This window comes from Drosophila ananassae, chromosome 3R (genome assembly GCF_017639315.1).
Source record: "Drosophila ananassae strain 14024-0371.13 chromosome 3R, ASM1763931v2, whole genome shotgun sequence".
Taxonomy (NCBI): domain Eukaryota; kingdom Metazoa; phylum Arthropoda; class Insecta; order Diptera; family Drosophilidae; genus Drosophila; species Drosophila ananassae.
In genome coordinates, this window is record NC_057930.1 from 8,933,423 (window position 1) to 8,956,800 (window position 23,378).

General features: G+C 40.1%; 5 protein-coding genes across 6 annotated transcripts; 2 read left to right on the forward strand and 3 right to left on the reverse strand.

Annotated features, from left to right (window-relative positions):
* Positions 1-4,343: 4,343 nt before the first annotated feature.
* Positions 4,344-6,189, reverse strand: LOC116656017 (fibrinogen-like protein 1). The gene is made up of 2 exons (XM_032455129.2): positions 4,658-6,189; positions 4,344-4,598 (listed from the first exon to the last, which is right to left on the reverse strand). Exons 1-2 carry the CDS (start codon positions 5,755-5,757, stop codon positions 4,463-4,465), a joined length of 1,236 nt encoding a protein of 411 aa, XP_032311020.2. The 5' UTR covers positions 5,758-6,189; the 3' UTR covers positions 4,344-4,462.
* A 1,793-nt stretch (positions 6,190-7,982) lies between these two features.
* Positions 7,983-9,793, forward strand: LOC6505536 (tRNA-dihydrouridine(16/17) synthase [NAD(P)(+)]-like). The gene is made up of 4 exons (XM_001964927.3): positions 7,983-8,423; positions 8,508-8,952; positions 9,015-9,180; positions 9,247-9,793. The coding sequence occupies exons 1-4, from the start codon at positions 8,000-8,002 to the stop codon at positions 9,751-9,753; spliced, it is 1,542 nt and encodes a 513-aa protein (XP_001964963.1). The 5' UTR covers positions 7,983-7,999; the 3' UTR covers positions 9,754-9,793.
* An 820-nt stretch (positions 9,794-10,613) lies between these two features.
* Positions 10,614-12,518, reverse strand: LOC26513793 (fibrinogen-like protein 1). The gene is made up of 3 exons (XM_014905139.2): positions 12,301-12,518; positions 11,250-11,744; positions 10,614-11,186 (listed from the first exon to the last, which is right to left on the reverse strand). The coding sequence occupies exons 1-3, from the start codon at positions 12,516-12,518 to the stop codon at positions 11,048-11,050; spliced, it is 852 nt and encodes a 283-aa protein (XP_014760625.1). The 3' UTR covers positions 10,614-11,047.
* Positions 12,519-15,867: 3,349 nt separating this feature from the next.
* Positions 15,868-19,327, reverse strand: LOC26515364 (angiopoietin-related protein 7). 2 transcript variants are annotated; one of them, XR_006507398.1, is made up of 3 exons: positions 18,056-19,327; positions 17,678-17,995; positions 15,878-16,805 (listed from the first exon to the last, which is right to left on the reverse strand). XR_006507398.1 is itself a non-coding variant. In XM_044716117.1 (2 exons), the coding sequence occupies exons 1-2, from the start codon at positions 19,281-19,283 to the stop codon at positions 17,988-17,990; spliced, it is 1,236 nt and encodes a 411-aa protein (XP_044572052.1). In that variant the 5' UTR covers positions 19,284-19,327; the 3' UTR covers positions 15,868-17,987. The 2 variants fall into 2 exon arrangements, 1 of the variants encoding a protein (XP_044572052.1); XM_044716117.1 differs by having other exon boundaries at positions 15,868-17,995.
* Positions 19,328-19,800: 473 nt separating this feature from the next.
* LOC6505547 (tRNA-dihydrouridine(16/17) synthase [NAD(P)(+)]-like) lies at positions 19,801-22,273 on the forward strand. Its single transcript, XM_044716118.1, has 3 exons — positions 19,801-19,938; positions 21,630-22,070; positions 22,155-22,273. The coding sequence occupies exons 2-3, from the start codon at positions 21,647-21,649 to the stop codon at positions 22,211-22,213; spliced, it is 483 nt and encodes a 160-aa protein (XP_044572053.1). The 5' UTR covers positions 19,801-19,938; positions 21,630-21,646; the 3' UTR covers positions 22,214-22,273.
* Positions 22,274-23,378: the final 1,105 nt, after the last annotated feature.

A 23,378-nucleotide genomic window follows, 5' to 3' on the forward strand; every position in this document is an offset into this window, starting at 1 on the left:
TTCCCTACGACTTGGGAAATCAATCACTAGACTTATACTTAATGATCAAGAATATATATATTGGAGATGGTTCCTTCTCCCTGTTACAACCATTTACTCGAATACAACGTACCCTTTCACTCTGCGGATACTGACAAACAAAATTATGGTTTCCTTAAGGTTTTTGTTGTTTGCAAATCGAGGAAAACGCTTTCAATTGTCTAGAAGTTTTAATAGATTTCCCTCTCTTAATAGGGGCCTCTGCCTGATCAAGCAAAGCTCCTAGCCTACGGTTTTTACCGGATATTCGGAGATTTACCCACAAAATAATGTTTATCTTGAAGTAGGCTTCTGTTGGAAACTTGTTATCCAGATTTTAATAAACTGATCTACTAATTTCCTTTCCTTATATACAATTTTTATTTTTGTAAAATTTTCAATAAAAATTCTTGGTTGACAAGGTCTTTTGCCTCACTCTACCAGTCAATCAGTGAAATTCACGTTCAATTTGGCCCAATGGCCTTAGCTGCCTTCGTCACCGGCAACGTCATCGTCTGGCCTTCTAAATATAATTAAGTGCAAAGGCAACTCGGCAGACAGCGGACACAGTCACACTTTCCCACAGCTACCATCCACACTCTCCGCTTATAGTATCCCAGAGCAGACAAGGCCACCCAGCAGCCAGGCCCTTCATTACCGTCACTGCATCTGTGAACCATATCCATCCTATAGACTCACACTTTCGTGTTCGGGTCCTCGTCTCAAGTTTTCTGTTTTGCTATGAACAGAGCGAGAAATAATGGAATAATAAATGTTTTTGTCAATCGAATCTCTCTTGGGCGTGCTTACCATTCCAAATAAATACTAAAAAATCCTTCCCTTTTCACCTTATTTTTTGCTGTGTACACTGGGTCTGAATCAAGCCTGACAGGCAACAAGCATCATTAGTCCTAATGAGCTGTGTGTAATAAAATTCCATCAAAAGTGTGCAAACAACATTAAAGTACAGCCGCCTCCTCTAAGGATGGAGAAAAAAAAACAGGAAGCCCAAAAAGCGGGAACCTTCAATCTGCAACCTAGGGCACCCAAAAATTAATTAATAAACCAATTTGCAAAGGCTGGAGGTTAACGATGAAACCTTTAACAAAGTCGTCCATCGCAATGTGCATATATGCAGGAGCCGGGACAAAAAGGTCCTTCATCCTAGAGTGACGATGATGAGAGCTGCATTCGAAACTTGGCCCTATTTCAATGGTGCCTAACTGGAGGGGGAGACGCCCAGCTAGGGACGCCAAATTGTCGCCACATCTTTGCCGATTCTCCGCCGGCTCCCCCTTATCCTTTGACTCTCTTTCCGAGCCCCGGCAGCTGTCTCTCTCACTCAATGTCCTTGAAATGGGCACAATGCTGGCTTGTTACGCGTTTCGGCCTTTTATTATGGTTTATTACGTCAGCAATGGGACTGTACTACGTAGTACACATAGGCCACAAGGCGGGCAGGAGCAGAAGGATGCACCTTGGCCAAAATGGGTGTTCTTTAAAGTCAGATCTCTCACTCTCACATAATATAATTAAGAAAAATGTATACTAGTAGTATACTAGTGAATACTACTAGATCATCAAACTCAGATTACAATACTGGAGCCTAAGCAATATTTTTCTCTCTGTGTCGTGGGGGACAGGATCATAAAAAACAGAGTACTGGAAGGTGGTACCGCCAGCTGGGCCAAGTGCCCTGACTTTGACCCGCTTGCATAAGAAATGCCAGACGACGTAACGGAGCTCCAAAAACTAAGGGGCAGATCCTGGGGGTGGGGCTATGCATTTGATTAAGTGGCGACATCTAGGGGCGCCTCAAAAGTCCACCCTTTAACCCATTCGCCTATTTCGGAGGTCTCACCAACGGCTTTTGGGTGAAAAGTGGGGAAATTACGTTCTTACTTATGACCATCCAAGGACGTGTGGACATAAATATGGTAGACATGTAGGACTGGGCTATGAACTTTATCGAATATATATTAATAGGAGGTGGTAAGGAGTTCTAGATATGGTTCGCTCGAAAGGAGTAACTAAATCAATAAAAGAGTTAGTAGTTACAAATAGATTCTTTAACAAAAGACTTAAGAAGAAATAACTAACCAAGCCGAAACAGTTCACTAGGTAGTAAAGTTATTTATTATAATTTTTATTAATTTTTAAATAGAAATTATATTACAGAACTATTAACAAAGTTTTCCATGGACAATTGCCCTTCTCTTTTGGCTTTACTCGCTTTCCATCATGGGTGTCAACACACCGATGGCCACTGGAATAGGTCAATCACTTGAAAATAATCTACTAAATATTTTGTACTTTTCTGTGGCCATTTCGAGGTTTCTTTTAGAGGGGTTTGGTGCTTTTTTGTGGCAGCACGCAAAGAGACTTTTTATTTTTCAGTTTGATTGCCACGCCACGGGGAGTTGCCCGTTGCATGTGCCGGCTGGACGAGAGGTAGGGTGTTCGGGACTGGCCAAGCCTGCGCTTTAATAGACCACAGCCGGGGGGTGGGTCGTCCTTGCCATCCTTGACCACTTGGAATTTCATTGCGCTTGCTGAGTAAGTGAAAAAATACGTTGCCATTGCAATTGTTGTGTGTTTTCCTCTCCTTTTTTTTTTGCAAAACTCTACAGTGTATGCGTAATTCGTGGAAAACTCACGAAAAACCCATGTGTGTGTGCGTGAATGAGGTCATATTTTGGAGCTGTTTCTAGTGGGCTTGTCCTCAGTCTCCAGAGTCCTTCGTCGTTCGTCCTTTTTTCGCTTGTCGCGACACAAGTTAGACAGCGAAACTATTGTAAAGCTAGCTGGGACGATCAGGGATAGAGCTAAAATAGAACACAATTTGTGAAATACGTTTTCTCTCCATGTTGGCCAGTAAGGGGCTCAGCAGGGCAGAACGGGAAAAGGAGCCAAATATCCTTGCCAAGTTTCTGAGGGAGACCCACAGAACATAACCGCAAAAAGGAATTTGACGGGAAGACGACGCCAAAGTTCAAATGGCAGACTCAGCAGAGAAGTCATCCCGCCCTGCCCTGCCGTTCGCCCACTCTTCAGTGGGTTGAAAGGATTTAACGCCTCGTTGAGTGAAAAGCAAGTTAATTCACATTTTTTCGCATTACCAGTTTTTTATTGAGTTTCCTTCGATTGGGGTCTTTTATGTTTTGTTTTCTGCGTGGGTGGGTAGGTGGCTCTTTGCTAAAACTATTTGTTTATTCCAGGGATTAGGGAAAACATTTTTAATAAAATTTATTTTTTTTTTAAATTCTCAATCATGCAACTCTCCTTTTAAAAACATATTTTTCATTCCTACATTTGAGGCTGTTGCTAGCAAACTTTTTTAGCTTTAGTTTTGCATTTTTAATGCCCGTCCAACCGCCCGACGTGCTGGAAGGTTAACAATAAATAAACATCACTGCCCCAGTGCGGGTTTGTTCATAAATCCAAAACCATTCTGAAAATGGAAGAGCCCACATGCAATGAGATGTTAGTCGGGTGGGACTGCCTCCCACCACCCCGAGATCGTACCATCTACAGTGAAAGCCACGAAACTGCCATGGCCAAGCTCTTCTCCGGCCATCTTAATTGGTGCGGAAATTATTAATTGTCCCTGGTCGGTCGAAACTAAATAAATTGAAAGCTGGAGTAAAAATGCATTGAAAGCCAGTGTCGGCCGCAGATTTAATTACTGGCTGCCATCTCGGGTTTAGCAAATTCCAAACAAAATACAATTGTTTGCGGTTCACCCTAATTAACAGATCCCAGTGTTTGGCCACTTTTTAAGGTTTTCTTTTAGGTTTTTTTTTATTGAGTTTTGATAGAAATAGTTGGGGAATAAAATAGGCAAAACAACACAGCAAAATATTTAAATAGAAATGTTAATTCGCCGCAATTAACAGTCTTGTTCATGTTGCAGTTGCATTTGTTCGTTGCAAAAGTTCTTAATTGCAAAAAGCCCCAAAAGCAAGTCCGCCCGCCGCCATCTCTCCGCTCGAATTTCCCAGCCATGACCCTGAGGGGACGTCCGTGCGGTAACTTGGTTGTAATTTGGACGTAATTATGACAAAGCCCACAGCTGGCAGCACAGTCCCAGCCTCCACGCCTACTTCTTCCAGGGCTGCACTTTATTTCCGTTCTTGCGAAAAAGTTTCCCTGCAATTTAAACTTTAATTACTCGCAGGCATTGGCTGCGAAAGGCTCCTCCTATTATTTTGGCCAGAAGAAAATACCGAAAACCTAATGCCGGATGAATCGTCTGAAAAATCCCTTACTGTTTCTCAGGTATTTCTTTCCCAAATCCTAATCGAGTTTGAAGCCCCAAGGACACCCACCGCAATATACGCATATATATTTTATTTTAATGTTTTTGTTTTTTATCCGCATTAATCTTCATTTTTGTGTTTACAACTAGTTTTGTGTGGACGGGTTTCCATATTCCAAAATGTTCTTAAAAGGGTTTGGGTCTAATCATCATTTCGACAAATGTAAGTGAAACAGACCAGTCGTATTCGTGCCAACTTCCCCAAATTATCCCATTCTCATCGTCCGTTTTACCATCTTTGTAGAACCTTCCGTTTAGGTTGCTGTAAATTCAAGTATGAAGCTTTTTAAAATATTAAAAAATTATAATTTTACGGTATACCTGTATCCACAGTTATTAAACCACCAGCCACCACCCATATAGCTAGCACAATTTCTACAAGCCACGTCATTATCCCTGTCAATAGTGGAGAACTTTATGTTCAAATGGTGTTCTATAAGGGAGTCGCCTGCACCTCCAGTGGGGTTTCCAACCGATTCCAATGGATAGGAATCCTTCTCACTACCAATCCTGAAATTATCATACTGGACGAAATCAGTGGACCCGTTCACTTTTCCCAGACGGATAAGCAGTTCATGCTGCCTCGACTGAGTTATGAGGTGCACCTTCTCCAAGCCTAAGAAGAACTCTCCTCTCAAATTTCCAAACCCATCTCTGTATTCCGTCCAATTGCGATCAAAGTCCACGTTGCCGTCCATCCGTCTCTGAATTACCATCCATCCAGATCCATTACAAGGAGCCTCAAATGCACTCACTTCCGGATGCTTTATATGGAATAGGCCTTTGCTGGCAGTGGGGCAAGGGCTTATTTCATCACATTTTCCAACATTTTCAATTGTTTTAGTTAAGTTTTGGGGTAAAACATTTATTTGACTGGTTAGGTCCTTATTTTGGGATTCCTTGCTCATTGCCTGATCAGTCTTTTCCTGGATTTCTCCAACATTTTTATCCAACAAAGAATTCTTGTTTTTATTAATATTGTCCGAACAACTAAGTAGTTTAATATTAAAATAGTCTTTTTCTTCACTAGCTTTTTTAAGATCTTCACAAATTTGAGTTTTAAATGAATTTATTTCATTGTTTTTCTGGCTTATTTCACTTTTAATAATCCTTATCAGCTCTTCATTGCCACTTTGTGCTTTTATCAGAGCATCGTTGTTTTTGGTCAGAGTGTTTATTGTGTTTTTTTGCTCTTCGCTGCTTTCAATCAGCGCCTTTATTTGTTCATCTTTTATATTAATTTTATTTATCAAATCTTTTAACTGGCTGTTATGCGCGGCCATTTTCAACTCCACAAAATGGTTTAATATTGGCTGAACAACTTCAACTGCTTTTTGGTAACACTCTTCGTCGGCGACAGTCAAGTCTGTCAGGACCAAAACCGAGATAATTGAAACTATAAGTATAACTCGCGGTTCCATGGCGTGCTTTCAGATCACTATGTTTCGGTTGAATGAAAACTAAGCCGGGGTTATTTCAAAACGAAGACTCTGTGCCCATGTTCTTATATGATTTGAACAGTTTGGGTATTTCCCAAGGTTATCTCTCTTGTCCATCGGAATAAAGGCCACATCGGGTAGAATATTTGGAGTTTTTCAAAATTTTTTAAATTCAAAGCTTTCAATTAAGAATTTAACTTTTATATTTTGATTACATTTAAAAGAAAAATTAAAACTCGAGTTGAGGAAATCATTTAATTACTCCGCAGACTATTTAAATATGAAAGTTGCTAATATTAAACTGAACTAATCACATTGTCTCTGCGATCCACGTCTGAGATCCACGTTTCTACGGAAAGACGGATGAACGGTCCGTCAGATGTTGATTAAGAATATTATACATTCATATGTACATATGCTTGATGTACCCCAAAATCACCATCCACACGTTGTTCCAGTTAAATAAATTTCATCGAATACCACACACCCTTGTACCCCTCGTGTTCTGGGTAGAAAAACCCAAAAAACCATTCCAAAAAAGTCGAGAAGAAAAGAAGGAAACCTGCCGTCTCCACGGATAAAATTGCATGCCGTTTCCGGTCAGTAAACTTTCAATACAGAAACTTTCGAGGTTCAAGCCAGGTTTGTGGATGTGTGTCTGAGTTTGGGTTTGTTTCTGTGTGGGTGTTTGGCGAGTAAATTTCCAATCGAGCCAACTTATGCAAGTTATTGTGCAAGCTGCCCATGGGTTGGGCGGATGGTATTTTCTTTTTGGCAAGAGCTTAGCATCCTTCCTAGGTGTGTCCAAGAGACTTTCATAATGTTAGGGCAGTGCTTGGCTGGCAACGAATGAAAATATAAAATGTTATATTTAACAAACGAAACAATACAAATATGTTTTTGTATACAAAAACAACTTTTTTAGGACAGACTTAAGTGATAACCTTTGAAAGGCAGAGACACTTCATTTCAAGTCAAGTTTTACTGTATTATTTTTCTATTACTATTAATAATACTATTATTACAATAGTATTGTATTGCAACGCGCGCTATTGGGAATTAAAAAATATTTTACATAACCGACTTATCAATCGGATTATTTATCGGCATTTATTTGTGCTTTTCATTGCAATCGAACCGAAAGCCTAAGTTTAAAACCTTGTCTCTTGTGCTTAAGGTTTCTGAACACAGGCCCAACTTAAATAACTCTATTAGTGCACATTTGTTGTGCTTGATGGTGTTTCTCGCAATTGATGCCTTACTGTTGCTGTTGCAGTTGCAGTTGCTGTGCATTGGCTCAGAGCACAATTTTCACGCTTCTTTGAGTGGGCCAAGCCCAAGCCCCAAATAACGAAAGCGAAAGCCGAGGAAAAGTGAAATGACGAAGGGGGAGATGCTAAAGAAAACACCATACAGGCAGACGGAGTCAATTAATTGGACCAGAGACTTACCAGCAACAAACAGGCTATTACAAGAGAGAAACGTTTTTATTAAAAGTGAAATTTTTAGTATTGATTCGGGATTTTTTTCTCTAAAATATACTTTATCGTCAATGGCGTAGTAGATGCTAAATCCTAGTAGATAGTCTCACTAGATTTAAATCTGCGAAGATTTTATAAAGAAGTATTGTATAAAGAAATCAGTTTACAAGGTATTAAATATTTATAAAACACCATGTATTTTTCATTCAACTTTATGCGAAGATATCCTTTACACTCCATTTTTTCCTTTTTTCATAACTTTTCGGTTTAATTTTTGTAATTTTCGCCGCCCAGCGTGTGTGTGCGTTTTTTGTCAACAACTCAACGTAAATTTGTTTGGCGTTGGCTTTGGGTTTGGGTCTGCCCAACTGTGCGTGACTCTTTCCGCAGTCATTTGGCCGCACCCAGTTTCCGCTAATGTGTCGCTAATTAGCTTTCCAGTGAAGTGCGTGGGTGCCTGGGGAGCATGGACGCCAGCCCTTCTACCTTCTAGCCTTCTAGCGGCTAAAAAATGGGTCACAATATTAGACTGCATTGCGGACATTTGTCAATTCAAATTTGCGATGAGTTGCACAACCTTAATTTTCAAGCTCTGAACAATCCAAAGCCACAAGCCTGTCAAATCAATTAACTTTACTGACCATAGTAATCATTATAATCGAGAGATGATGTTGTTGTAGTATCTATTTCCAAATTAACCATCTTCCTATCTTCTGACTCTTTCAGTTAATAACGTAGTAAATATGGTGAACGATGAAGGCGGCGAGGCATCCCCGACAGCAAAGCTTGGAGGCTATGACTTCTATCGCTCCACCCTCGGATCTCCGCGCTACGTGGTAGCACCCATGGTGGACCAAAGCGAACTGGCCTGGCGGATGCTGTGCCGTCGATATGGAGCCCATCTGTGTTACACCCCGATGTATCATGCCAACCTATTCGCCACCGATCCCAAGTACCGGAAGGATGCGCTGCAAACGTGTGCTGGCGACCGTCCTCTGGTTATCCAGTTTTGCGGTAACGATGCCCAACAAATTTTGGACGCAGCCCTGGCGGCGCAGGATCACTGCGATGCGGTGGACATAAACTTGGGATGCCCCCAGGCGATTGCCAAGCGGGGGCACTATGGATCCTTTCTCCAGGACGAGTGGGAGCTGCTAACGGAGATTGGTAAGCACTCGGAGAGAGTGTGATAATTATAGAAATATGTTCATACTTGCGATAAATCATACGAGTTCAATTTTATTATTTTAGAGAGCACGCTCCACAAGAAACTTTCCATACCGGTGACCTGCAAAATTCGCATTTTCGAGGACCGCGCCAAGACAATCCGATATGCCCAAATGCTGGAGGCTGCCGGGTGTCAGCTCCTTACCGTCCACGGCAGGACTAGGGAGCAGAAGGGTCCTTTGACAGGTGTCGCTGATTGGAGTTACATCAAGGAGGTGCGGCAACACATCAAAATTCCCATGTTCGCCAACGGAAATATACTCGGCCTGGAGGACGTGCACCGGTGTCTGGAGGAAACGGGCGTCGATGGGGTGATGAGCGCCGAGGGAAATCTACACAACCCAGCCATCTTCCAGGGGCTGGCTCCACCCGTCTGGCACATGGCCAAGGAGTACTTAGAATTTGTGGACCTCTATCCCTGTCCCAGCTCCTACATAAGGGGCCATCTCTTCAAGCTCTTCCACCACATGTAAGACTTATGTTTTTAATTTTGTTGAATATTTTTCCTCATGTTTTCCCGTTTATTTTCAGTATGAATATCCGACAAAATTCGGAGCTTAAGGAAACCCTAGCCACTGCCAACCAGTTAGTGCAATTCAACGACGTAGTTCAAAGGGTAAAGGCCAAATACGAGCCCTACCACAAGGGCGAATTGCCATACGAGCCTGAGGAAATGGATGCCACCGTGGGTGCCGAGGTAAGAGCCTCGTAACATCTCTCGACTTTGAATTAAGTAATTAGTATTCGAAACCTCCATCCGTAGAAACTTCCCCTAGATCCTTGGCTGTGTCAGCCCTACATACGCGCCTCACCCGAGTCCCACCGCCAAAAGATTGCGGAGAAAGAGCGCGAGGCCGAGAATCCCAATCGAGCCAAGAGGCAGTTCTTTGACAAGGACGGCAACGAGATCTCTCGGAAGCGGATGAAAAAGCTGCGAAGACGCCAAAGGCGACCCAACAAAACAGATGCCCAGATTCAGATGCGGCACGAGAGGCGTCTGGAATACTGCACGGAGTGCGCTAATCCACAAGGTTCCAAGTGCGAATTTCGTTTGTGCCGTGTCTGCTGCAGGGAGAGATGCTACAGCTCTGATCGAGACTGTCCCGGCCATGGAATCCTCATCAAATCCCGTCGAGCCAAGGCCAAGCGGTTCGAGGAGAATTCAAAGCATGAAGAAAACCAAGACTCCGGCGTGGGTGCTGAAAATCCGGACAGTAATCAGACGACGGTTGATACATACGAGTACGCAGGATATGCTTTGACCCTTTAGGAACCACTAGAAAGTGACGTCACTTGTTTTTATTCCTATTTCCGGCAATAAAACTATATTTTTCTGTTAATTGTTCTTTCGTAACATTTTACTCTCTTTATTTCCAAATTCTACCGAAATTTAATGAATTTTTACTTTGTGATAAAGAGTACAAAGGTCTTGGGTAAAAGGATAAAATATAAAAACTGAATAATTAAGCGTTGAGGAATGACCGAAAAATGTAAAATTTTAGGTTGGACATAGAAAGTCTTAATTTTTTAATTAAGTATTGTAAAATTTTTATTTTGAATTTTTTTTCTATCGGAAAAGCTTGCGAAAAGTTTAGAGATGAAAAGGTAACGATACATTGTTGTTTTTCGGATATAGGAGCTGCCAACTCGTTTAATACGAATAGAGCGATAAAATTTAAACAAGGTTTCAAAAGTTGTGGGTCTGACCATAAAATAAAACATAACATAGGGTCAATGTCGTTATGTATGGGGACATACGCTTCCGCTGGTTAAATCCAATGAAAGTTATGAAGGAGGCTCGGAACTAAAAGCATACCAATATAAAAACGTGATTAAAATATGTTCCTATGCCCCCACTAGCTTCAATTTAATGAATAAAAACTACTTTCGGAAAATGTTTGGATACAAATTATCTTATTTAAACAATATATTTTGCTTGATGTAGCGCTTGTTCAGACTTACGCCGACAGAAAATCTTAAATTCTTCGTCTATATACTACTATATCGTCGCATATAGTATGGTGTACTAAGGTTCGTCACCTCGTAGACTTCCAACCACAGTGATATACCCAATGCCAGGACACATTTTTAAGTTTGCTTCGTTGAATTGAATAAGCGGGGTAAATTAAATTTTTGTTTAAGATGTCAGAATTGTATACGTTTTTATGTGTACAAAAATTTTAAAAAAATTCGACGGCCTTTTATGGTAAAATTAAGAGTAATACTAATAAAATATGATACCATTTAATTTGCATTGCCACATGCAACTGCACCCTCAACAGTATTATTCTTGTTGCAGTTCGTGTTGTTCGCCAAAGGTCCTAATTGCAAAAGGTCCCAAAAGCAAGGCCGCCGGCCGCCATCTCGCCGCTGGAATTTCCCAGCCATGACCCTGAAGGGACGTCCGTGTGGTAATTTGGTTGTAATTTGGGGTTAACAAAGCCCATAGGTGGCAGTACAGCCAAAGCCGACACGAAAGGCTTCTCCTATTATTTTGGTCAGAAGAGAAGAGAAGAGTTTAAAACTAGTTTTGTTTGGATGAGTTTCCATATTCCAAATTTTTCTTAAAAGGATTTGGGTCTTATCATCATTTCGACAAATGTGAGTGAAACAGTATAGTCGTAATTGTTCCAACTGGCCCAGTAGATGCCGTATGAGTTACCATTCATTTTTCCACCTCTGTAGAACTTTCCGTTTAGGGAGCTGTAAAATTAAGATAATAGCTGAACAATTTTAAAATAAAAAAATTATACTTTTACGGTGTACCTGTGTCCACAGTTATTAAACCACCAGCCACCACCCAAAAAGCTAGCGCAGCTGCCTTCAACCAGGTCATTATCCCTGTCGATTGTGGAGAACTTCATGTTTAGGTGGCGTTTTGTGAGGGAATCGCCTGCACTTCCAGTGGGGTTTCCAACCGATTGCAATAGATAGGAATCCTTCTCACTTCCAATCCTGAAATTATCATACTGGACGAAATCAGTGGACCCGTCCACTTTTCCCAGACGGATGAGCAGTTCGTGCTGTCTCGACTGAGTTATGAGGTGCAACTTCTCCAGGCCTAAAAAGAATTCTCCAGTCAAATTTCCAAATCCATTTTTGTATTCAGTCCAATTGCGACTAAAGTCCACGCTGCCGTCCATCCGCCTCTGAATTACCATCCATCCAGATCCATTGCAAGGAGCCTTAAATGCACCCACTTCCGGCAGCCTAATTTGGTATATGTCCTTGCTGACGTTGTGACGGATTTTGGTCAACACACTTTCCAAGTTTTTCAATTGTTTTAGTTAAGTTCTGGGATAAAACATTTATTTGACGGGTTAGATCCTTATTTTGGGAGTCCTTTCTCTTTGCCTGTTCAGTCTTCTCCTCGATTTCTGCATCTCTTTTATTCAGTATATCGTCTTTTCTTTTAATCTCCTCTTTGTTTTCCTGGATCTCCTTTTCTTTTTCCATCAAGGAATTCTTGTTTTTATTTATATTTTCCAAACAACTAAGAAGTTTTTTATTAAGCTCGTCTTTTTCCTCACTAGCTTTTTTAAGATCTTCACTTCTTTCTTCTTCACAAATTTGATTTTTTAATGAATGTATAAGCGTTTCTTTGTTCATTATTTCATTGTTTTTCTGGCTTATTTCACATTTAATAATCCTTATCAGCTCTTCATTGCCACTTTGTGCTTTTATTAGAGCATCGTTGTTTTTGGTCAGAGTGTTTATTGTGATTTTTTGCTCATCGCTGCTTCTGATCAGCGCGTTTATTTGCTCATCTTTTAATTTATTTTCGTTTATCACATCCTTTAACTGGTCTTTTAAGTACCGGCTGTTGTCCGCGGCCATTTTCATCTCCACAAAATGGTTTAAGATTGGCTTTACTATTTCAAAGCAGCTTCCACTACACTCGACCACCTCAATTACTTCTTCCGGTACTGTATTTTTATAGCACTCTTCGTCGGCGGCAGTCAAGTCTGGCAGGACCAAAACCGAAAGAACTGCAGCTATAACTCGAAGGTGCATGGCGTGCTTCCAGGCCTCCATGTTACGGGTGAATAAAAACACAGCCGGGCTTTACTTAAATCGAAGAACTTGGTGCTAACGTACTTGTACGATAAGTAAAGCCAAAGGTGATCATTAATGTGCCTCGCAACAAAGATTGACCGGGAGTTTTTTTTTGCAATTTTCTGTATTATAATTTAAAATGAATTGGTTCTTCGAGCTTTTTTTGATCTTCGGGGAAACCTAACAGCTTTGTCTTCTTTAGCAGTTTCCCTACGACTTGGGAAATCAATCACTACACTTATACTTAATGATAAAGAATATATATATTGGAGATGGTTCCTTCTCCCTGTTACAAACATTTACTCGAATACAATGTACCCTTTCACTCTGCGAATACTGACAAACAAAATTATGGTTTCCTTAAGGTTTTTGTTGTTTGCAAATCGAGGAAAACGCTTTCAATTGTGTAGAAGTTTTTATAGATTTTCTTCCCTTAATAAGGGCCTCTGCCTGATTAAGCAAGGCCCCTAAGCCCCTAAGCCTACAGTACCATACAGTTTTTGACGGATATTCGGAGATTTACCCACAAAATAATGTTTATCTTGAAGTAGGCTTCTGTTGGAAACTTGTTATCCAGATTTTAATAAACTGATCTACTAATTTCCTTTCCTTATATACAATTTTTATTTTTGTAAAATTTTCAATAAAAATTCTTGGTTGACAAGGTCTTTTGCCTCACTCTACCAGTCAATCAGTGAAATTCACGTTCAATTTGGCCCAATGGCCTTAGCTGCCTTCGTCACCGGCAACGTCATCGTCTGGCCTTCTAAATATAATTAAGTGCAAAGGCAACTCGGCAGACAGCGGACACAGTCACACTTTCCCACAGCTACCATCCACACTCTCCGCTTATAGTATCCCAGAGCAGACAAGGCCAGCCAGCAGCCAGGCCCTTCATTACCGTCACTGCATCTGTGAACCATATCCATCCTACAGACTCACACTCTCGTGTTCGGGTCCTCGTCTCAAGTTTTCTGTTTTGCTATGAACAGAGCGAGAAATAATGGTATAATGATTGTTTTTGACAATCGAATCTTTCTTGGGCGTGCTTACCATTCCAAATAAATACTAGAAAGTCTATCCCTTTTTACCTTATTTTTTGCTGTGTACACTGGGTCTGAATCAAGCCTGACAGGCAACAAGCATCATTAGTCCTAATGAGCTGTGTGTAATAAAATTCCATCAAAAGTGTGCAAACAACATTAAAGTACAGCCGCCTCCTCTAAGGATGGAGCAAAAAAAAAACAGGAAGCCCAAAAAGCGGGAACCTTCAATCTGCAACCTAGGGCACCCAAAAATTAATTAATAAACCAATTTGCAAGGGCTGGAGGTTAACGATGGAACCTTTAAAAAAGTCGTCCAATGTGCATATAAGCAGGAGCTGGGACAAAAACGTCCTTTATCCTAGAGTGACGAAGATGAGAGCTGCATTCGAAACTTGGCCCTATTTCAATGGTGTCTAACTGGAGGGGGAGACGCCCAGCAAGGGACGCCAAATTGTCGCCACATCTTTGTCGATTCTCCGCCGGCTCCCCCCTATCCTTTCTCTATCCCTTCTCTTTCCGAGCCCCGGCAGCTGTCTCTCTCACTCAATGTCCTTGAAATGGGCACAATGCGGGCTTGTTACGCGTTTCGGCCTTTTATTATGGTTTATTACGTCAGCAATGGGATTGTACTACGTAGTACACATAGGCCACAAGGCGGCCTATGTGGCCATGTGGCTTAGGCCACAAGGGGCCTAAGCAATATTTTTCTCACTGTGTCGTGGGGGGACAGGATTGTAAAAAACAGAGTACTGGAAGGTGGTACCGCCAGCATTTGATTAAGTGGCGACATCTAGGGGCGGCTCAAAAGTCCACCCATTAACCCATTCGCCTATTTCGGGGGTCTCACCAGCGGCTTTTGGGTGAAAAGTGGGGAAATTACGTTCTTACTTATGACCATCCAAGGACGTGTGGACATAAATATGGTAGACATGTAGGACTGGGCTATGAACTTTATCGAATATATATTAATAGGAGGTGGTAAGGAGTTCTAGATATGGGTAATAAAGTTAGTAGTTACAAATAGATTCTTTAACAAAAGACTTAAGAACAAATAACTAATCAATCCGAAACAGTTCACTAGGTAGTAAAATTATTTATTTATTATAATTTTTATTAATTCTTAAATGGAAATTATATTACAGAGCTATTAATAGAGTTTTCCATGGACAATTGCACTCCTCTTTTGGCTGTAATCGCTTTCCATCATGGGTGTCAACACACCGATGGCCACTGGAATAGGTCAATCACTTGAAAATAGTCTACTAAATATTTTGTACTTTTCTGTGGCCATTTCGAGGTTTCTTTTAGAGGGGTTTGGTACTTTTTTGTGGCAGCACGCAAAGAGACTCTTTATTTTTCAGTTTGATTGCCACGCCACGGGGAGTTGCCAGTTGCATGTGCCGGCTGGATGGGAGGTAGGGTGTTCGGGACTGGCCAAGCCTGCGCTTTAATAGACCACAGCCGGGGGGTGGGTCGTCCTTGCCATCCTTGACCACTTGGAATTTCATTGCGCTTGCTGAGTAAGTGAAACAATACGTTGCCATTGCAATTGTTGTGTGTTTTCCTCTCCTTTTTTTTGCAAAACTCTACAGTGTATGCGTAATTCGTGGAAAACTCACGGAAAACCCATGTGTGTGTGCGCGAATGAGGTCATATTTTGGAGCTGTTTCCAGTGGGTTTGTCCTCAGTCTCCAGAGTCCTTCTTCGTTCGTCCTTTTTCGCTTGTCGCGCCACAAGTTAGACAGCGAAACAAATGTAAAGCTAGCTGGGACCGATCAGGAATGGAGCTAAAATAGAACACTGAGAAAGTTATATTTAAAAAATGGTTTTCTTTGACAACTTGTGAAATACGTTTTCTCTCCGTGTTGGCCACTATGGGGCTCAGCAGGGCAGAACGGGAAAAGGATCCAAATATCCTTGCCAAGTTTCTGAGGGAGACCCACAGAACAAAACCGCAAAAAGAATTTGACGGGAAGAAAACACCAAAGTTCAAATGGCAGACTCAGCAGAGAAGCCATCCCGCCCTGCCCTGCCGCTCGCCCACTCTTCAGTGGGTTGAAAGGATTTAACGCCTCGTTGAGTGAAAAGCAAGTTAATTCACATTTTTTCGCATTACCAGTTTTTTATAGAGTTTCCTTCAATTGGGGTCTTTTATGTTTTGTTTTCTGCGTGGGTGGGTAGGTGGCTCTTTGCTAAAACTATTTTTTTATTTCAGGGATTAGGGAAAACATTTTTAATAAAATTTATTTATTATTTTAAATTCTCAATCATGCAACTCTCTTTTTTTTATAATTTTTCATTCCTAATTCGAGGCCGTGCTTTTTCAGCTTTAGTTTTGCATTTTTAATGCCCGTCCAACCGCCCAACGTGCTGGAAGGTTAACAATAAATAAACATCACTGCCCCAGTGCGGTTTTGTTCATAAAACCATTCTGAAAATGGAAGAGTCAACATGCAATGAGCTGTTAGTTGGGGGGACGGCCTCCCACCACTCCGAGATCGTACCATCTTCAGTGAAAGCCACGAGACCGCCATGGCCAAGCTCTTCTCCGGCCATCTTAATTGGTGCGGAAATTATTAATTGTCCCTGGTCGGTCGAAACTACTGAAATTTAAAGCTTGAGGAAAAGTGCATTGAAAGCCAGTGTCGGCCGCAGATTTAATTACTGGCTGCCATCTCGGGTTTAGCAAATTCCAAACAAAATACAATTGCTTGCGGTTCACCCTAATTAACAGAGCCCAGTGTTTGTCTACTTTTTTATGTTTTCTTCGGGATTTTATTGAGTTTTGATTGAAAAATTTGGGGAATAAAATAAGCAAATCAACACAGTAAAATATTTTAAATAGAAATGTTAACTTAATCTTTGTCTTCTTTGTAGTTTTACAAGAACTGCTAATAATAATAATGAAATACATAATTTATTTGCATTGCCGCCATTAACAGTCTTGTTCATGTTGCAGTTGCATTTCTTCGCAAAAGTTCTTAAGGGGTTAGGTCGGTTTGCGCGGCCAAAAAATTGATTATTTTCAAAAATTTTTTTTATATAAAGAATGAAAAATATTATTGCAACTTTTAAGTTTCTTAAATATACATATTTAAAGAAGAATTTCGGAAATTTTCAGAAAAAAATATTAAACAACCAGCCATTGAGACGTCATTTTCCATAACCCCTTGGAAAAAAGGTGCTTTCGCGTTGACAGCACAATTCCGGACAGAATCATCTAAAATGAAAAACAAAATATTTTCTTTTAGTACAGACCTAAAACTGAAAACTGAACGAAGGAAAAAAACAAGTCAAATTTTGATTTTTGGGACACATTTTTGCAAAAAAAATTAAAACTTTGGTGAAAATTTTTGAACCTTTTTTTTTTTTTTTGATTGATAACAACTATCAACGAAAAAAAATCCTTCGTTTTAGAGAATCGTATCTCGAAAGCCTGTGCAAAATTTGATCAAGATCGGTTGAGTAGTTTTCGAGAAATCTCGACAACCGACTTCGAAAACACAGTTTTGAGAAAGACGCAATTGAAAGTATATAGAGAGAAAAAGTAATTAGAAAATCGATATCTCAGCGAGCTTTAATCCGATCGACATGAAACTTGCACAGGATATTCCTTAGATAATGTTTTATTATATAAAAAATTTTTGAAAATAAAATTTTTTTAAGTCTCAAACCCCCCTTAAAGTTTGCCTATTCCTGACCTCGAGCGTCCACCTTTACAGGACTGCATCTCCGAAACTATTATTCGAATCGATTTGAAAATTTGGGAGAATATTCTCAAAATTCTGTAAAATTTTATAAAAAAAAATAAAAAAAATCGATTTTTTTGAAGCCGCCAAACCCACTTAACCCATTAATAGAAAAAGGCCCCAATAGCAAGTCTGCCCGCTGCCATCTCTCCGCTCGAATTTCCCAGCCATGACCCTGAGGGGACGTCCGTGCGGTAACTTGGTTGTAATTTGGGCGTAATTATGACAAAGCCCACAGCTGGCAGCACAGTCCCAGCCCCCACGCCTTCTTCTTCCAGGACTGCACTTTATTTCAGTTCTCATGCGAAAAAGTTTCCAGGCCATTTAAACTTTAATTACTCACAGGCATTGGCTGCGAAAGGCTCCTCCTATTATTTTGGCCAGAAGAGAATACCAAAAAACTAAAGCCGGATGAATCTTCGGAGGAATCCCTTAGTGTTCCTCAGGTATTATTTCCGCATTAAGCTTTATTTTCGTGTTGACAACTAGTTTCATGTAGACGGGTTTCCATATTCCAAAATGTTCTTAAAAGGGTTTGGGTCTAATCATCATTTCGACAAATGTAAGTGAAACAGACCAGTCGTATTCGTGCCAACTTCCCCAAATTATCCCATTCTCATCCTCCGTTTCACCATCTTTGTAGAACCTTCCGTTTAGGTTGCTGTAAATTCAAGTATGAAGCTTTTTTAAAATATTAAAAAATTATAATTATATGGTATACCTGTATCCACAGTTATTAAACCACCACCCATATAGCTAGCACAATTTCTATAAGCCACGTCATTATCCCTGTCAATAGTGGAGAACTTCATGTTCAAATGGTATTTGGTGAGGGTGTCGCCTGCACCTCCAGTGGGGTTTCCAACCGATTGCAATGGATAGGAATCCTTCTCACTACCAATCCTGAAATTATCATACTTTTCGAAAGCAGTGGATCCATCCAATTTTCCCAGATGGATAAGCAGTTCGTGCTGTCTCGACTGAGTTATGAGGTGCAACTTCTCCAGGCCTAAGAAGAACTCTCCTGCCAAATTTCCAAACCCATCTCTGTATTCCACCCAATTGCGATTAAAATTCACTCTGCCGTCCATCCGTCTCTGAATTACCATCCATCCAGATCCATTGCAAGGAGCCTCAAATGCACTCACTCCTGGAAGCCTTATTTGGTATATGTCCTTGCTGACATTGTTACAAGGATTTGGGTCAACACACTTTCCAAGTTTTTCAATTGTTATAGTTAAGTTTTGGGATAAAACATTTATTTGACTGGTTAGGTTTTTATTTTGAAAGTCCTTGCTCTTTGCCTGTTCAGTCTTCTCCTGTATTTCTGCATCTCTTTTATTCTGTATATCGTCTTTTCTTTTAATCTCCTCCTTGTTTTCCTGGATCTCCTTTTCTTTTTCCATCAAAGAATTCTTGGATTTATTAATATTGTCCAAACAACTAAGTAGTTTTTTATTAAATTCATCTTTTTCCTCACTAGCTTTTTTAAGATCCTCACTTTTTTCGTTTATTTGATTTCTTAATGAATTTATAAGTGCTTCTTTATTTTTAATTTCATTGTTTTTCTGGCTTATTTCACTTTTAATAATCCTTATCAGCTCTTCATTGCCACTTTGTGCTTTTATTAGAGCATCGTTGCTTTTAATCAGATCTTTCAATGCTTTTATTTGTTCATCTTTACTCTTAATTGTGGCACTTGTTAGATCATCTTTTATTTGAAGTTCTTTTTGTATATTCACCAACTGGTATTTAAGTTCATTACTTTTATCGGCGCCCGATTTCAACTCCCGAAAGTGGGCCAGCATGGGCTTAACTACTTCGAAACAGCTTCCGTTGCACTCAATCACCTCAGTATGTTCATAGCACTCTTCGTCGGCGACAGTCGAGCCTGTCAGGACCAAAACCAAAAGAACTGCAATTATAACTCGCGGATCCATGGCGTGCATTCAGATCACTATGTTTCGGTTGAATGAAAATTAAGCCAGGGTTATTTCAAAACGAAGACTCTAAGCCCACGTTCTTATATGATTTGAACAGTTTGTTTATTTCCCAAGGTTATCTCTGTTGCCTATCGAAATAAAGGTCACATCGGGTAGAATATTTGGAGTTTAAAACTCAAAGCTTTCAAGTAAGATTCTGAGTCATATCCCCCCCCATATCAAAAAGCTATCTACGCCACTGTTAACTTTTATATTTTGATTACTTTTAAAAGAAAAATTAAAACTCGAGTTGAGGAAATAGATCATTTAATTACTCCGCAGACTATTTAAATATGAAAGCTAATATTATTGCTAATATTAAACTGAACTAATCACATTGTCTCTGCGATCCACGTCTGAGATGCACGTTTCTACGGAAAGACGGATGAACGGTCCGTCAGATGCTGATTAAGAATATTATACATTCATATGTACATATGCTTGATGTACCCCAAAATCACCATCCACGCGTTGTTCTAGTTAAATAAATTTCATCGAATACCACACACCCTTGTACCCCTCGAGTTCTGGGTAGAAAAACCCAAAAAACAATTGGCCAAAGAGTCGAGAAGAAAAGAAGGAAACCTGCCGTCTCCATGGATCAAATTGCATGCCGTTTCCGGTCAGTAAACTTTCAATGCAGAAACTTTCGAGGTTCAAGCCAGGTTTGTGGATGTGTGTCTGAGTTTGGGTTTGTTTCTGTGTGGGTGTTTGGCGAGTAAATTTCCAATCGAGCCAACTTATGCAAGTTATTGTGCAAGCTGCCCATGGGTTGGGCGGATGGTATTTTCTTTTTGGCAAGAGCTTAGCATCCTTCCTAGGTGTGTCCAAGAGACTTTCATAAAGTTAGGGCAGTGCTTGGCTGGCAACGAATGAAAATATAAAATGTTATATTTAACAAACAAAGCAATACAAATATGTTTTTGTATACAAGAACAACTTTTTTAGGACAGACTTAAGTGATAACCTTTGAAAGGCAGTGACACTTCATTTCAAGTCAAGTTTTACTGTATTATTTTTCTATTACTATTAATAATACTATTATTACAATAGTATTGTATTGCAACGCGCGCTATTGGGAATTAAAAAATATTTTACATAACCGACTTATCAATCGGATTATTTATCGGCATTTAGTTGTGCTTTTCATTGCAATCGAATCGAAAGCCTATGTTTAAAATCTTGTTTCTTGGGATTAATCTTTCTGAAGACAGGCACAACTTAAATAACTCTATTAGTGCACATTTGTTGTGCTTGATGGTGTTTCTCGCAATTGATGCCTTACTGTTGCAGTTGCAGTTGCAGTTGCTGTGCATTGGCTCAGAGCGCAATTTTCACGCTTCTTTGAGTGGGCCATGCCCAAGCCCCAAGTAACGAAAGCGAAAACCGAGGAAAAGTAAAATGACTAAGGGGGAGATGCTAAAGAAAACACCATGCAGGCAGACGGAGTCAATTAATTGGACCAGAGACTTATAAGCAACAAACAGGCTATTACAAGAGAGAAAAGTTTTTATTAAAAGTGAAATTTTTAGTATTGATTCGGGATTTATTTCTCTAAAATATACTTTATTGTCCATGGCGTAGTAGATGCTAAATCCTAGTAGATAGTCTCACTTGATTTAAATATGCGAAGATTTTATAAAGGAGTATTGGTCTAAAAATTAATAAAACATATTATTTTGATAATGCGTTTAAGGGCAGACAATACAGATTAATAGGAAATCAGTTTACAAGATATTAAATTTTTATAAAACACCATGTATTTTCCATTCATAATATGCCATAATACGAGAATAATTTGTGGTTAAATTTTATCCGAAGATATCCTTTACACTCCATTTTTATTCTTTTTTTTAGTTAGTTTAGTTTTTGTAATTTTCGCCGCCCAGCGTGTGTGTGCGTTTTTTGTCAACAACTCAACGTAAATTTGTTTGGCGTTGGCTTTGGCTCTGCCCAACTGTGCGTGGCTCTTTCCGCAGTCACTTGGCCGCACCCAGTTGCCGCTAATGTGTCGCTAATTAGCTTTCCAGTGAAGTGCGTGGGTGCCTGGGGAGCGTGGACGCCAGCCCTTCTACCTTCTAGCCTTCTAGCGGCTAAAAAATGGGTCACAATATTAGACTGCATTGCGGATATTTGTCAATTCAAATTTGCGATGAGTTGCACAACCTTAATTTTCAAGCTCCGAAGAATCCAAAACAGGCCTGGCAAATCAATTAACTTTACTGACCATAGTAATCATTGTAATCGAGAGTTGATGTTGGTTGTAGTATCTATTTCCAAATTAACCATCTTCCTATCTTCTGACTCTTCCAGTTAATAACGTAGTTAATATGGTGAACGATGAAGGCGGCGAGGCATCCCCGACAGCAAAGCTTGGAGGCTATGACTTCTATCGATCCACCCTCGGATCTCCGCGCTACGTGGTAGCACCCATGGTGGACCAAAGCGAACTGGCCTGGCGGATGCTGTGCCGTCGATATGGAGCCCATCTGTGTTACACCCCGATGTATCATGCCAACCTATTCGCCACCGATCCCAAGTACCGGAAGGATGCTCTGCAAACGTGTGCTGGCGACCGTCCTCTGGTTATCCAGTTTTGCGGTAACGATGCCCAACAAATTTTGGACGCAGCCCTGGCGGCGCAGGATCACTGCGATGCGGTGGACATAAACTTGGGATGCCCCCAGGCGATTGCCAAGCGGGGGCACTATGGATCCTTTCTCCAGGACGAGTGGGAGCTGCTAACGGAGATTGGTAAGCACCCGGAGAGAGTGTGATAATTATAGAAATATGTTCATACTTGCGATAAATCATACGAGTTCAATTTTATTATTTTAGTGAGCACGCTCCACAAGAAACTTTCCATTCCGGTGACCTGCAATTATATTTTTGTTTGAGATCCTTTTATAGTAAAGTTATGGGTAATACTAAGAAAATAAAATATCCACCACCCTCAACAGTCTTATTCTTCTGTGGTTGCAGTTCGTTTTTTTCGCAAAAGCTCTTAATTGGAAAAGAGCAATCACCTCTCCTCTCGAATTTCTCAGCCATCTCTCCGCTGGAATTTCCCAGCCATGACCCTGAAGGAACGTCCGTGTGGTAATTTGGTCGTAATTTGGGGTTAACAAAACCCATAGGTGGCAGTACAACCCAAGCCGACACGAAAGGCTTTTCCTATTATTTTGGTCAGAAGAGAATACCGAAAAACTAATGCGGGATGAATCCTCTGAAAAGAGGCCGTGTTCGTGTTAACAATAGTTTTGTGTGGATGAGCTTCCATTTTCGAAATTATTCTTAAAAGGATTTGGGTCTTATCATCATTTCGACAAATGTGAGTGAAACAGTATAGTCGTAATTGTTCCAACTGTCCCAGAAGTTACCATTCATTTTTCCGCAGCTGTAGAACTTTCCGTTTATGGAGCTGTAAAATTAAGAACTCTGTTATTTCATATTCCTCAAGACAGCACCGGGTTCATTTGACCATTTTTCGCTTTTGATCAAAATTTAGTTCGTCCTTGTAAGAGCCGACGATGCCACGTCGCATTAATCTGCAATAAATCATGTTATTCATTGGTATTATTACAAAATTCCCAAGACTTGCTCAAAATCCTCTAAAGCCTGAAGGACGTCCTTAATCCGTGCCGTGGGGCTGCCATTCGTTCTACCTAGAGACGAAATATGGACGATGTTATACGTATTTTTAAAAAATTCCATTTATCACCTTTAATATTTTCAAAACTCAAGTGTTGCAGCAGTTTCCTCATTTCAATGGGGTAAAAATGGGGGGATTGCAAGGCAGAAGCCTTCATAACTTTTATTTTTTTTTTTAATAGGACTTCTTAAATAGGATTCTTCTCGTTTGGTTAATAAATTACAATTTCTGAGTGAAAAAACCTATCTCCAACGGAATTGTTTAATAAATAAAAAATAATTTATTCATTTTTCTCAAAAAACACATTTTACAAATTTTTATTTTTATTTTATTTTTAATATTTCTGTGATATTATAAAATATTTATATATTAAATATTTAATATATTTATATTTTAATATTATTTACAAT

What these genes read in the sequence shown, in the direction of transcription:
- LOC26513793 (XM_014905139.2), bottom strand. Translation starts at nt 12,518, where the DNA reads ATGGAGGCCTGGAAGCACGCCATGCACCTTCGAGTTATAGCTGCAGTT. An exon ending in ATGGCCGCGGACAACAGCCG is followed by an intron (nt 11,745 to 12,300) that starts GTACTTAAAAGA and finishes AAACTTGGAAAG; the next exon opens with TGTGTTGACCAAAATCCGTC. An exon ending in TTTAATAACTGTGGACACAG is followed by an intron (nt 11,187 to 11,249) that starts GTACACCGTAAA and finishes TTAATTTTACAG; the next exon opens with CTCCCTAAACGGAAAGTTCT.
- LOC26515364 (XM_044716117.1), bottom strand. Translation starts at nt 19,283, where the DNA reads ATGCACGCCATGGATCCGCGAGTTATAATTGCAGTTCTTTTGGTTTTG.
- LOC116656017 (XM_032455129.2), bottom strand. Translation starts at nt 5,757, where the DNA reads ATGGAACCGCGAGTTATACTTATAGTTTCAATTATCTCGGTTTTGGTC. An exon ending in TTTAATAACTGTGGATACAG is followed by an intron (nt 4,599 to 4,657) that starts GTATACCGTAAA and finishes TTGAATTTACAG; the next exon opens with CAACCTAAACGGAAGGTTCT.
- LOC6505536 (XM_001964927.3), top strand. Translation starts at nt 8,000, where the DNA reads ATGGTGAACGATGAAGGCGGCGAGGCATCCCCGACAGCAAAGCTTGGA. An exon ending in GGAGCTGCTAACGGAGATTG is followed by an intron (nt 8,424 to 8,507) that starts GTAAGCACTCGG and finishes TTATTATTTTAG; the next exon opens with AGAGCACGCTCCACAAGAAA. An exon ending in TTCAAGCTCTTCCACCACAT is followed by an intron (nt 8,953 to 9,014) that starts GTAAGACTTATG and finishes GTTTATTTTCAG; the next exon opens with TATGAATATCCGACAAAATT.
- LOC6505547 (XM_044716118.1), top strand. Translation starts at nt 21,647, where the DNA reads ATGGTGAACGATGAAGGCGGCGAGGCATCCCCGACAGCAAAGCTTGGA. An exon ending in GGAGCTGCTAACGGAGATTG is followed by an intron (nt 22,071 to 22,154) that starts GTAAGCACCCGG and finishes TTATTATTTTAG; the next exon opens with TGAGCACGCTCCACAAGAAA.